The sequence below is a fragment of the Neomonachus schauinslandi genome, chromosome 3 (assembly GCF_002201575.2).
Source record: "Neomonachus schauinslandi chromosome 3, ASM220157v2, whole genome shotgun sequence".
Lineage (NCBI taxonomy): Eukaryota > Metazoa > Chordata > Mammalia > Carnivora > Phocidae > Neomonachus > Neomonachus schauinslandi.
Window position 1 is genome coordinate 134,398,934 of NC_058405.1, and position 14,493 is coordinate 134,413,426.

The following is a 14,493-nucleotide window of genomic DNA, read 5'->3' on the forward strand; positions in this document are numbered from 1 at the left end:
CAGGGTCCTGGGATCGAGCCCCACATCGGGCTCCCTGCTCAGCGGGAAGCCTGCTTCTCCCTCTCCTGCGCCCCCTGCTTGTGTTCCCTCTCTCGCTGTGTCTCTCTCTGTCAAATAAATAAATTCTTAAAAAAAAAAGAAAAAAGAAAAAGCTGTGATGTGGCAGGAGTTACTTTGCCGTTTATTTTCTTATGTTCTGTGAAGCAATAAAGCAGGTCATGCCAAAACCTATCTTTAGCTACACAGTGCAAGTTCATGGAATGCTCCATTGTCATCTAAATCCTCTGGCTGAGGCCTGGATGGCTGGGGTGTTACAGTGTTATCTCTGTGTGGGTAAGCATCTGCCCTGGGTTATGGTTTGCAGTGGGGAATATGGATCTGCAGGAAAAGCTCAGGACTGGGAGTTCAGGAAACATGAGGCTTGGTTCTCAGCTTCATTCCTTTGTAGCGATCTCTTAACTTCTCTGTGGGTCAGTTTCCCCAACAGAAAATGGGGGTCCTGCCTGCTCCATCTATGTCTGGAGATTGTTGATCAGTCCAGAGTATATAAGTATTCCTTTAAGCCATACATAGTGCTACAGAATTCTTCTCAGAAAATGGTTCTTCTACTTGTTTCTTGAAATTCAGCTGGTATACACAACTCCAGGAGAGCTAGAAACATCCTGCAGTGATCTGTAAGGATCACACCATCCAGCTTTGGGAATGAGCTTAATGCAAGCCCGGCCTGGTGAAGAAGTCCAGCAATTGCTGGGGAATTGGTTTCCATGCCTTAAGCTTGTTAGGAAAGAGCATAGGAGTCCACACTCTTCAAAGACACCCTGTGCTAGAGGGCAAATATTTCCTCAGCAGTGTTCCCCTCCAGGGGCAGAATACGAGCATCTCTAATACTGTCAGTTTAATAATGCTTTTTTGATCAAAGTAAAAAAAATTCTTTGTTCACTTATTAGTATGGAGAATTAAACATATTTCCCTGATGTCTCAAAACCTGTTTTCCAGAAATGAAAGATTTAGCAAATAGGTAAAGAACCTTCCAGATCACTTATGCAGAAATGCAGACTAAGGGATAGCTAAGCCAACTATTTGACTATAAAATATACATGTGCACAGAGGTGTAGAAGGCAGAGTTTCCTAAAGAGTTGACTGAGCTTTAGAACTTTTGATCATTAAAGTGAACGGAACAGGACAAACAAGATAGCAAAAATATCTGTCAAGGAGAATGAAAGTTGTTTCCTCTGGGCTTTTAGATCTTGGTGTGGCATCCATAACCTTCAAAGGAAGAGTCGTATCTGATGGCTGTTGAGAGAGTTCCCCTCCCCCATTTCTCCACTCCATGCCCACAGCAGTGGGCTCTTAGACGCCTCACTGTGAGGAGAGACCCTTCACACCCTACTTCTCACACCCCACTCTCAGAAAGATTACACTTTAACTTAAAAGCAACTGAACGGCTGAGATAGCAGTTCCACTGTGATAGCAGAAACCTGAATTAACAATGGCTTACCCAAGCTCAGTATATTTCTTTGCCATGTGAATGTCCGAGCGAGTGTGGTGGCTCCCGAAGCGGTCAAGGTTCCAGGCTTCTCCTCTCTTGCCGTTTCTCCATCCACACGGTTCAAGATGGCAGACCACCGTCACGCCATGTCAGGTGGAGGGAAGGGAAGGGGAGAGGGAGAAGGCGAGGACACGCTTCTTCCCTATAAGGACGTGACCCAGAGTGGCACTCACCATTTGGTTCACGTTTGACTGGCCAGAAACTTAGTCACATGAAAGGAAAGTTAGGACATGTGGCCCTTATTTGGGGTATCCACATACCCCACTAAAAATTAGGGCATTCTACTACTATGAAAGAGAAGAGAGAAAGGATACTGAAAGAGAACTGTTAACGCTCCCCTCCAGCAACTACAAACTTCATTTCATTTGGTAAGTCACACCGTGAGAAAGTTTAATTTCACGATTGCCTTTTTGTGAGTTCGATGTTACTGGAAAATGACATGGAATTTCAAAAAGACTTGATTGTGCTTTTTAAACCTGGCTTGGACCGACCTGGCACTTGTCAGCTTTCCAACCTTCTCTCCCCGTAAACGAGCCCACGCCCCGCCCCCAGAGCACCACCACTGCCCACGCCCCGCCCCTAGAGCACCACCACTGCCACTTACAACTCCCACCAGTGGCTGCTGCTGCCCGCGTATGTCTCGGGGAAGGAGACAGCTCTCTTCAGGTTGGCATCCACGCCATTTCCCAGTCATTCATCGCCAGGCCGAGGTGGTGAGCCGAGCTGGCCCACTTTGTGGGGCTGGGAGGTGGTCTCCCCGGAGGCAGCCCCTGCCAGGGACAGAAGTCACCGAGGTAGCCAGAAACACAGATGCCTGTTCTTGGTGGCAGCACCGCACAGACACCGCGAACCACTGTGCCAGCCCTAAGTATTTTTATTTTGAACCTTTTTAGCCTTGAGGTATGAAATGAGGATTAGAGAATTTGTTGCATATTGGTTTTCAGGATTTATGAGTATGAACAAAAGAGAATTCACACTCTGATCCTTATGCAAAGGAAAAAAAAAGCAGACATTCTTTCATTTGGGGAAAACATAAAGGAGTATTCAAAAAAATGTTTGAATAAAGCCCTTTGTAGCTTTCTATGGCATACATGAATATTTATAACATTTAGGAGGTAGAGTAGCAATGGATTAGAGGATAATATGCTGGCTGGCTGCCACTATCCCAGGCTGCATAAAGCATGCTGATAGCCACGGTTGCTACTGTATTAGGAGGTTGGTTCTATTTCAAACATACCCATATTTAGGTGTATTTATTTATGAACATTATTTTAAGATGGTCATTTTATTTGGAATGAGAAGCATGGGGCAAGCTTCTATACTTCTGGAAACATTAACAGAAGCTAATTCATTGAGGAAAGAGAAATGCCTTGAATCCTTTTATTTCTGTGTCAATAATTATGGCATTACATAATTAACAACGGTATGTTTTCTATCACCAATAATATTATTACAAGATTCATGGAGAAAGTACTAGGCTTATATCAAGCAATGGAAAAAAGAATCTCCAAGTAAAACTTGAAATGTTCAGATAGATCCAATTCGCAGAACTTTCCAGCACAATAGAAAACTACAAGAGGACTTTGAAAGTTTATTTCTTTATATAGAACTCACAAACCGGGCTAAATGTAGATTTTCCAAAAGATAGGTTTCAAAGCAATGCAATCTCTGTTGACTGTTCAGGCAAAGGATTTTGCTAGGAAATACAAAGAAATCCAATAAATAATCCCTGGCCTTTAGGAGATTATATACTGTTAAGACGGTGAAAGCATAAACACATGAAATATTAAAAGCAAAAAAAGATATAAGAACTAGTTCACAATAATAATAAAAGAGATGTCCAAAAGCAAAATGCAAAAAGGTAACTTCATGCAGCTATATCAGGAGGAAAACAAAACCATGTTAAATACAACAACATAATATAATCAAATCCAGACTTGTTACCCTGAGCACCATCCAGCCTCACCTCACACTTCATCTCCTCTGTACTCAGTCCAAGTTGGCAAGACCAACCTTCTTTCTTTTTTTTTTTCCTGCCTCAGGGCCTTTGCACTAGCTGTTACCTTTGCCTGAAACTGTCTCCCTGCTAGTCTTCACCTGTCTGACTCTTTCTCGTCATTCAGGTCTCAGCTCATGTGTCTGCTCCCCCTTAGTGGTCTTTCCTGACTATCCTTTGAACATTCTTCTATCTTCCACACCCAGCATTCTCAGAGAGAGAACCTTGCCCTGACAGCCGGCTTCATAATCTGGGACAACCTTTACTTGCCTCTTCATTGTCTGTTCTTCCCCACTAGAATGTAAGTGTCCTAGACCAGGTATTTTATCTGTTTTGTTCACTGATATTTCTCCAGCACCCAAAAAGGTGTCTGGCACATCATAAGTATGCAAGAAATATTTGTTGAATAAAAGAATAACCTAGTCATATTCCAGTATTGGACCTAGTGAGATAGGACAATACACTGAAGCATTTTTTTTTCCTCTGAAGCATTTTTAAAGGATTTTATATAGGGGCGCCTGGGTGGTGCAGTTGGTTAAGCCTCTGCCTTTGGCTCCGGTCATGATTCCAGTGCCCTGGGATCGAGTCCTGTGTCAGACTCCCTGCTCAGCAGGGATTCTGCTTCTCCTTCCCCCTACTCTTGCGCTCTTGCTCACTCTCTCTCTCCCCCTCTTAAATAAATAAATTAAAATCTTATTTAAAAATAAAGGATTTTGTATAACAAAGATTTAATCCAAAGTGTTTTCTATTTTATTAGAAAATTTGATTAAGCAGAATGTTCCAGGCATTTTGCATTACTGATAGTTTATGCAAGATGACTCCCTTAGCCTTCTGTTCCAGACTGGACATTATTCTGTCTCCCCTGCTCTCTGTGGTGCTGTGTCTGCCCTTCATTATCCTTTCCTGAATGCAGAGATGCGCAATACTCTGCATGTGCCTGGACAGGCACCTGAGCCACGATGTCCTGTGGCTGCGAGATGTACAATATACCGCGAGCATCATGCGCATTACATGTGTATATCTGTATGTCACATACATCTTGGATATTAAAGATCCATAGCCAGGGAACAGGGCTCAGGGTTCTTTCTCAGTGATGCATATAGTGGAGGCTGGCTGAGCTCCTGGGCCTTTTTGTCTCTTATCTCTGGTCCTTACCATGCACCTAATTCTACTTGGTTGCTATCATGGGCACAATCTTTGTATGTGAGGGACTATATATATTTCTAAATTTTGTGGAAAAAAACACCTGTCCTAAATATATGAGGATCTGAGTAAAATAATCAGGTGATGTAGTGTGGTTTTACACATGCTCAGCAAGAAATAATTGACTGAGATTCTTTACTTGATAGGCGTACAGATGGGGGCAGAATCAAATCAGTAGGGGCAGAAATAAGAAGAGGCAATGTGGGAAACATGAAGAACACGGTTGGCAAAGATCTCAAGGGGCAAGAGAAGGAAAAACAAAAACTTTTCAGGGTAGGCATTTGGAGGAGGCCTGAAGTCCAGGAGCAACTTCTCAAAGGCCTCAGAGCAGGGAGGCAGCATGGCCTCAGAAGAAAGAGGCTGTTCTGGCAGCTGTCGGCGTGTGGGAGGGAGGTCAGGAAAGTGTAACAGGGCAAGATGGCGTTGCCTGCAGGGCCTGCTGGTCTGAACTTGAAAAACAGACATGAAAGTCTGCTCCTCTTCGGGGAGAGGAAAGCTCAGGGAAATCCTGGACAGGGGGACAGAAATCAGTTCAGAGGTGGCCAGAGAAGCTGGAGACAGCTGTAAAGGCCTGCTAGGCTATTGACTTATCTGGATAGGGGTGAAGGTGTAAGTTGGCCAGCCCACTCCTGCAGGCAGGGTGCCACAGAAGGGTAAACAGGGAGGCCCAGGCCCAAGGGCCCAGTCTGAGAAGAAGCCCCTCGGACCCTTCATTGGGTTCAAGGGGAATTACTTACATCGGAGCTGGAGGGAAATTTGTGTTTGGGACCATAGCCTCAAGGCCTGTGCCAGGCTGGAGTACAGACAGCCCCTTCCCGTGGACAGGCTCTTTGTACTGGTCATTCTGTAAGCCAGGCCCGAAGAAGGACATTTGCTTCTGAGTCACTCTGGTTTCAGCTAAAGAAATAAACACATGAGGGTAGGTACAGAGTCCTTCGCTTGCTACCTCCTTTTTTCTTCCGGAGCTTCCCTCCATGAGTTCATGTCCTGAGGGAGATTCATCAGCCTTCATTTGGGCCCATCTCCCAGCCTTGTAGATGAAGAACTGCATGAACATATTAATTTGTGCAAATAAACTCTGAAGACCTAGACCTAGCATGGGTATCTGGAAAAACGGTGGCTGTGTGGGATTTAAAACCTTTTGCAAGGTTCTAACTGTGGACTGCTTTCTTGGTGAGGGCCATCGCAGGCCATCTGCTGAGCGGACTCTAAGGTGGTGATTCCCAGTAGGGGCAGGGGCCCATGGAAATCAGTTCCGGTGTGGAGAGTGGGGTTCACACTGTCCACATACACTGGTTCAGAGCACCTTCTAAAGGAGTGTATTCTCCTCACTTTGCCCCCAGATTACAAACTGCTGTTCTCATAAGCCACTTGCTAAAGGGAGTATGTCATAAACCTCAGGTTTGCTGAGATGGGAAAAAAGATGGGAAGCTCTGCCTTGGAGTAATCAAGTATTTTCCCACTGGCCCCGCATCATAGCAAAGCTGCCTGGCCTGCTTAACGCAGGCCAACCAGCTCCGGCAGGATCATGAAACCTAGGGTATAATCTTTGGCTTCATCCCTGCTGTGGCAGTTGGATAACCAAGCTAGTGTCTCTTTAACCTTCGTTCCTGCCAACCTTAACTGAGAACACCAGTGGATAAATGGCTGTCTGCCATCAAAAACAATATGTAAGGCTTAAGTCTATGGAAGGAGTGAAAGACTCTAACTAGATAAATGCAAAATCCTCCACGTCCAAGAAAGCAACTGCACGTTGACAGAGAGGGAGGTTTCATCCAAACAGCAGCTCAGTGAAATAGGCTCAGAGGTTTAATTCACTGGTAGTTCAACAGATGTCAGCAACGTGACTTTTTTTACATCGTGGACTCAGATGTGTAGCATCATCTAGACCAAGGAAGGAAAATAATCATTCTTCTGCACTCTGATTTGCTTAATCTAGGACACCATGCTAGAGACTGCCCTAAAGAGACCCTAAACTGTCAAATTGTTACACTGAAAATTGTTAAAGAAATTGGCAATATTTAGACAGAACCAGAAAAGACTTGGGGGGTGGGAAGATGTCCACAGTGGTTGTCTTCAAGTGTTTGAAGAACTGTCCTGATAAGAAGGAACTAAGTGTGTTTGCTGGGCCTCCAGAGCTCACAACTAGGATCAGCGGGCGAAAAGCAAAGGGAGACCAGCTTTGATTCAGAATGATAAAGAAATTTCTAATAGTCAAGAGATGTGTAAAAATGAAAGGGGCTGCCCTTGGCAGGAATGAGTAGCTCTCAGTGGATCTATCCAGACAGTGGGAAGCTGCTGTTGATAGGCTCTAAAAGACATTTTGCACCTTGCAGACACTTGAAGAAGGGGACCTCTGAAGCTTCTTTCAGCAACCCCACCCCCACCCCCTGGGAGTGCCTTGTAGGTGCAGATGTCAATGGGTGCAAAAGTGGGTGGAGTTCCAGTATCCAGTTAACCCTTCTTCAGCCGTGTGAAAGCATTCTGCAAGCATGCATCCCCTGGCCATGCCAGTGGGGTTCACGCATGCTCAGGCACTGTTGCCAGGGTTTACGTGGGGCAGCTGGGACAGCGTGACCATGCAGACTTCACAAAGGAAAACAATGGGCCTCATCACAAAGCCAGATTTGGATTTCAAAGTTAAACTGAAGTTACCTTTGAGTACAATTAAAAAGGATATGTCAAAATTAAAGCCATTGTTAAAATTAATCAAAGACTTAGAAAGGTAGAATGAACTCCAGAGCTGGAAATTACTGATTTAAACAATTGTTCTCACATTTTAAACCACATAATGAGCTAAAAATTATGAAGCCTCAGAGTATAGCTGTAAAGTGTAGTCTAAAACCAAAGTCAGAATGAAATGTTTTAGCTTTCAGAACTAAAAAGCAGAACAATTACTCCCTGCAAAATGGCATAGGAAGAGGTTTCTGACCCCTGCTAATTGTTTTATTATTCTTCAGAGGGGCACACTGGCGGCATTTCCCGGGGTTTTCGGTAATTACACTCCATTCAATATCTGAAGAATTACAATAATTCTACATGGAATATACTTGTGCCCTTTGGATGCAAAGCCTAGAGAAGTGAAAAAACAACTTAAAGTAAATTAGCAGGAAAATTATCATGGTTCCTGTTTATTTCAGGGCTCCATATAGCAGAGGCTAATTTTACATTGTATGTTATATTTTCTTGGAGGTATTTGTAATATATTTCTCATGCTGATCGACAGACATGCTGGTTTTTAGGACCCTTTATGAAAACGAAGTTCAAACTTTTCCGATTGCCTCTTTGTGTAGGAGAAATTATCCGGTACAGACACATGTCATGTAATGCTCCCAGAGTCCTCAGAGTCCTCAGAGCAGTGGTATTCAGCATTATCGGTGTTCACATGTACATATTTGTAAAGCTTTGACTCTTCTATGAATTTCTTTTCCTGCCAAACAAACTGGAATTTTTTGTTTGTTTGTTTGTATTTTTGTTTTTTAACATTACAGAAGCTTTCTCGAAGTCATTTTCTATACTTTGGCAAGCCAAGGGTCCATGAGAGAAGAAAGCAAGGACTGGAATTACATAGGCACTCAGAGATAAGAAAATCTCTTTTCCTGGCTGGAGCCTTATCAATTTTCTGGTAGTGTTAGAATTAATCCACCATCTCTGCAGGACCCCCTTTAGAGTCTGAGCAGCAAAGGTGTCCTGAGACAATACACAGAGCCTGGGGGTCCCAGCTACTGTTAAAATACCCTGAGCAAGAAATGTACATCCTGGCTGAGAAATGGTGGGTGGGTCTCACTGATGTTTTTCCTCATGTTTCTGTCCTTCCTATTTTTTCCTCCTTTCTTCTTTTGTCTTTTTGTCTTTTATTTTTCTTCTTTTGTCTTAAACTAAGTTGAGTACAGTATAAAAAACTCTCTTATAAGTCTTTATGGCAACCAAAACATTACCAAGAAACTAAGAGGATCACTTAATGATGAAATTAACAAAGGTTAAATAAATTATGATCCATCCATAAGATTGAATACCAACTCATTTTTTAAATGTTTTAAAATGCAAGTGGAGGGGTGCCTGGGTGGCTCAGTTGGTTAAGCAACTGCCTTCAGCTCAGGTCATGATCCTGGAGTCCCGGGATCGAGTCCCGCATCGGGCTCCCTGCTCGGCGGGGAGTCTGCTTCTCGCTCTGACCCTCCTCCCTCTCATGCTCTCTGTCTCCCATTCTCTCTCTCAGATAAATAAATTAAAAAAAAAAATCTTTAAAAAAATAAATAAATAAAATGCAAGTGGTGTGGAAAACAGTCACAATGCCAGTGAAAAAATTTCTATCAGAACAGAAAGATGTGTATAAAATATGACTTCAGTTGTCTGAAAAAGATGCTTTTACATATTTATTTTTAAAGCATTAGAAGGAAATGTACCAAAATATTAATGAAGTGACCCTGTGAAGTGATAGTCTAAGTGATTTTTACTCTGCTCTTAACATTTTCTGCATTTTCCTATTTTCTAAAATGTGCACGTTAGTGTGACAATCAGAAAGGAAGGAAAAGGAAGGAGGGAGGAAATAAAATAATTAAGATTAACACTAAAACACATTCGCTGGAAGTTTAGAAGGGTCTGTAATGCAGTGTTTACAAACATGTATAGGTAGAATAGTTTGATTGCATTCAGTCAGTGGAATTTAATACCTCGTTACAGAGTCCTGTTTACCGGGAGGAACTTGACAAGCTAACCCTTCTGCAAATCCCGGATAGTTACAAAAGTTCACCGTGACCTCCAGAAGGGATGGTGAAAACTAGTCCCGAGGGGTAAGATACAGTCTCAGAAACAACAGACTAATGTTTATGTCAGAGGCACAAACAAACAGTTGGACTAGAATTATGCCACGGATATTCCTCATCTGAGAAGCGCCTTGTTCGTGTGACTCTGTGCCTCTCAAGTCATTAAACCAGTGATACATCAGCCGGTTGCCCCCAGATAGTCAGTATCTCAGAAACAGGCTGTTTTTCATGGTCCCAGGTATTACCGAAATAAATAATGGTTTGTTTTCCTTTATGGATTCTATGCTAAGCTTACCTGCACTTCACTCTTTCTTTTTTTTCTCTATTCTTTTTAGCGCATGATTGCAAATACTGCCAGAACAGTGAGATACTGCAGAAGCCAAGCCTTCAGTAAGTGAAATGCCGCCGTGTGCTATAATCTAGGCCTGGGTGATTGAGTCCTTTTTAATGAGGCTACAGAGATACTCTAGAAGTCTGGACAGTATCTGATCGTGTCAGGGACCGTTTGGACCGTGAATTGCCATGGGATAGGGGCCTTGAGTTGAAGGATTTTCTAGTTGTAAAACTAGAAACTAACCATAGGAATATTATTTTATGAATGAACTTAAAGAGAATAAATGTGCTCTTTGTAGTGTGGCTAGAGACAACTAAGACATGACTGCCAATAAATCCCACCTCAGACCAACTCTCTTTATGACTCACTGCTTGACGTTGAGAAACTCACATCCATTCCTGATGACTCAGTTCTATCGTTTATAAACCAGGCAAGATAATATTTATTGTCTCTTGGGGTGTTGCAAGAATGCATTCATGTGTGTAACACATTTACAAAAGTTCTCATAGCAGGAATTCATATTATATTTGTAGTATTCCCGGGTGAATTTAAGATGTTCTTCCTAAATCTGAATGTACAGCACAATAACGGATACCATACAGTGCTTTAATATAAAACTAATACTACTAATAAATAGCAATCTTAAACTGGTGGGGATTAAGTTGCATCACCGCACCAAATCATTGTGCTCGACCAGTGCTGCCATCTCCTGGGCTGGGACTTGGGGTGGGGATGGAGCTTTGGCTCCCTCGAGCTGGGCTGGGAGTCAGAAGGTAGCCCCTATAAAGTTCTTCGCTAAATTCATTGTATGAGTCACTTGAAGTCATTTGGCTTATTAAGCCAACATGATAATTTGAGATGGACGTGACTGGGCCTACCGGTAACATCCCCCCCCGCCCCGCCCCCAGTAAACCTTGTGCTAAGAGACTAAAAGTTTCTCAACTCACGAATCAGAGCTATCTTTACCCTTCCTAGCCCAGGCCTGGCCCAAAGTGAGGGTTTGCTAACACAGGATGCCAGACCAGCTAAATGTTCATTTGTTAATGTACGGGGTTGTGGGGGCGGATCTAGGAAAAATAATCTTTACTTGGGGAGCAAGTAGACCTTTAAAATTTTTATTCAAATGATTGTGCCTCCTCTTCCTTCCGAAGTGAGAATAGTCTTGTACATCGTCAACTATTGCTGTGTGGATTCTAGAAGAATTGGGGTGTCTCACATCTCTTCATCTTGTAATTTACTGTCTATGTAAAGACATGGCCTTCAAGCTGTTATAAAGTTAATATGAGAATATTGAAGTGATGTCAGTCTACAACGAGGCCCGGTGAATCCAGGGCCCTTCAGGGCGTCCAGAAAATTCCTAAATTAAACACAAAGTTTTTGTGCCTGAGAGGGTTCATAGCCTTGAGAAGGTTCTCAATGAGATCTAAGAGCAGAAGAACTGCCATAGACTCTGTTTTGTTCCATCAGCCTCTTGAGAAGTACATCCTACATTCACCTACATCTTCTCCTAGAGAAGTCGGCAGGGGTGGGATGGGGAATTATATATCTATATATAAAATACCCACTGCATTTGTTGAAGTTATCAGTAACTGCTGGTAAACAACAGCTGCTCAGCGCTGAAGTCAACAGTCTATAGATAAAGCTATAGGAATAGATTCGTAAACATTGTGGGGATATGTACAATGTAATTACAGTATATTGTACATGTAGGGTACACTGCCAGGGAAAAGCGAGGAATTAAACACTGTGGTATTATTTATATGTGATCATTATACTGATGAGTTTCTTCTTAGAGTGAGTAGGGGCCTTTGTATCTTCTCTCTGTTTTTCTGTGTTCAGACCTGCACCACTACCCTCCACCCCTGATGCAGATGGCATTCCAACTGTCTTTGGGAGTGATGCGTGGATCTAAGCAGGAGGTGGTGTGTTAGGAGGGGAAGAACCCCGGCCCAGAGTCTAGACTCCGGCTCTGGCCACTCCCAGTGCCCTGCTCGATGAGAGCCCCGCGCTGGTGATCCAGGGGGCAGAGGTGGCCCGTGGCCCACCGCACAGGTGCTGGGTCCAGCCAGAGCATTTTCCCCCTCTTGTTTGGAAACAATGTTAAGAAACGGAGAGAGTTCCCAGGGGAGAAATCCAGACCTCTCATTTCTCGAGAAAAGTAGGAAGATCTGGCAGCTCAGGGTGCAGATTGGCACGTGGCCACAGCGTGCGGGAGTTGAGGAGTCACTTCCAAAGGGAGCTGTGTTTCCAGTTCACCACTGTCAGATTTGGCCTTCCTCATTCACGTAGATCTCTGCGGAGGGCTCTGGGCACGTGATGCTTCTTTCAGCCCGGTTTTAGAGAAAGCTGTTAACTTCCGATTGCTCCCATGCTCACATGCGTTGGGGGAGTAGGTGAGAATAGAATAGTAACTGGGATTTCAGAACAAGTAGAATCAGGGAATTGAAGGTCTAGCGGAAGTTACGACTTCAGCCCACGTGCGCAGGCTTGCTGGAGTGGAGGGGGGTGGGAGGGATGGGGTGGCTGGGTGATGGACATTGGGGAGGGTATGTGCTATGGTGAGCACTGTGAATTGTGCAAGACTGATGAATCACAGACCTGTACCCCTGAAACAAATAATACATTATATGTTAATTAAAAAAATAAAAATTTTTTTTAAAAAGCACACGTCAGTGAAGGAATGCGGTATACCGGATGCAAGTAATGAGAGTCAGACTTGCTAATCTCACTGGCTTGTTTCAGTTCAGCCCAGGTGTTAAGCGCTTTTGTTAGGAGCTGACGAAAACTACATTAGTCTTGTCTGTAACAAAGGGGGCAGAGAGCTGAGTGTGAGACCCAGGTGGGATGGAAAGAGGAAGCAATTTTAATGTATAACCAGGGGCCATCAAGTGATGCTTTCACTTTTATTTGGTGCCATTTTTTTTTTTTACAACATGCTATACAAAGGAAAATGATCAAAATAGATGATTCCAGGGAAGAAAAGGGTGGGAGAGAGGGGATGGAATATCCAAGTGGACATATTTCAATGAATATGGTATGTTGAAAGGTTGCAATGGAACCTTGGAATCCATGATAAATGTAATGATTAATTGGAGGAAATAAAGCTGTATCTTATATGCATATATTACACAATGCCAATTTGCTCTTTTCTCCTTCAACAGATCCTGATGCAGCTCAAGCTAATAAGAACCATCAGGATGTCCGGAGTTATGTACGGCAATTAAATGTGATTGACAACCAGAGAACTTTATCACAGATGTCACACAGATTAGAGCCTCGTCGACCATAGACATTTAAAGTGCCCAGAACAATGGTTTGCCTCCAGTCCACAGTTTTTAAAAAATGCCATTTACGCTACTACTGACTGTCTTGTCACTAGAAAATTCTACAAAACAAGCAGAAACGCACCCTGAGACATCTCAGGGCCACAGTTTACCAGCGTCCTGACAAGAGAAGAAATTCTTTGACTTGCATAAAGCCTTCACACTCTAGCTTAGGACTCCCCAATTTGTAGTCATCCTATTTTATTTCCAATTGTGCTATCCTCTTTGCTGAAACATAAATTAAGTCCCACATGAAGAATTTGGTAGAAATACCATTGTCAAGAGACATAGCAAGCCCCTGACGGTTTTTCTCAGAGAGTTGGCAGGGGGAGATATGCTACATACAGGGTTTACTTGGCTACATCCGTGGTGGTCTAGTTTCACAGTTTTTATCTCAACACCTTGATTTGGAGCAGGGGGTTCTTGGAAGGTGGTGAGGAATCATGTAAATCCAAATCATAAGCTGTATTCTAGCATCTTCATAGTCTTACCTCTGAAGGAATTAAACCCCACCACATTACTATAAAACATTATGGCTATTTATGTAATTTAGGGAGGACTGGTCTGTAATTTCTGAATGATATATAGAATAATATTTCTGTTTACAGTGTAACTTTTTTAAACTTACAAATCAGGATTACATACATAAGAATTCCACTAAGAAACTCCAAAGTTCTAAAAATTGCCAGCGTTAAGATAAAAAAAAAAAAAAAAGAACATTTCAAAAGAGCACAATAGGCACAAAACATTTTTCAAAATTAAAATATTTTCCTGGGCATTAAAAACCTTTACTATTGGCTAATTATTGTTACTGATTAAAAAAAAACACATATTTTCTGGACTTAAATGTTATTACAAATATCTTAATTTTCAGCAATTGTTTTGCACTTTCAAATAGATTGTAAATAGTTCACTCAATCAACGGTATAGAGTTATTTATTTGCTATATAATAGATATTGTGCCAAATGATTACTTTTTATTTATTTTATTTAGTATGTAATTTTGGAATACATTTTTTCCTGTTTTCACAATTAGGCTACATTTAATGTGTAGGAATTGTATGTATGTATATCTTCTGTAAATAACAGCTAGTATCTTCATTAAATATAATTGTTGACAAGAAAAGGTTGTGTTATTCTCAATTCCGATAATATGGGAGGTATAGTGGGGTCCCAGCGTTTTTGTATTTGAAATAAAATTCACATACTATAAAAATCACCCTTTTAAAGTGCAAAATGCAGTGGTTTTTAGCATATTCACAAGGTTGTTCAACCATCATCACTAATTCCAGAACATTCTCCTCATTCCTGAGAGAAACCCC

General features: G+C 42.4%; 1 protein-coding gene across 2 annotated transcripts in view; it reads left to right on the forward strand.

Annotated features, from left to right (window-relative positions):
* RAPGEF4 (Rap guanine nucleotide exchange factor 4) overlaps window positions 1-13,893 on the forward strand; it is a 292,248-nt gene extending 278,355 nt beyond the window's left edge. For both annotated transcript variants that reach the window (XM_021703202.2, XM_021703203.2), the window contains 2 exons: window positions 9,850-9,904; window positions 13,010-13,893. In XM_021703202.2, coding sequence (XP_021558877.1) covers window positions 9,850-9,904; window positions 13,010-13,137 — 183 coding nt within the window. In that variant the 3' untranslated portion in view covers window positions 13,138-13,893. The remainder of the gene's footprint in view (window positions 1-9,849; window positions 9,905-13,009) is intronic.
* The last annotated feature ends 600 nt before the right edge of the window (window positions 13,894-14,493 follow it).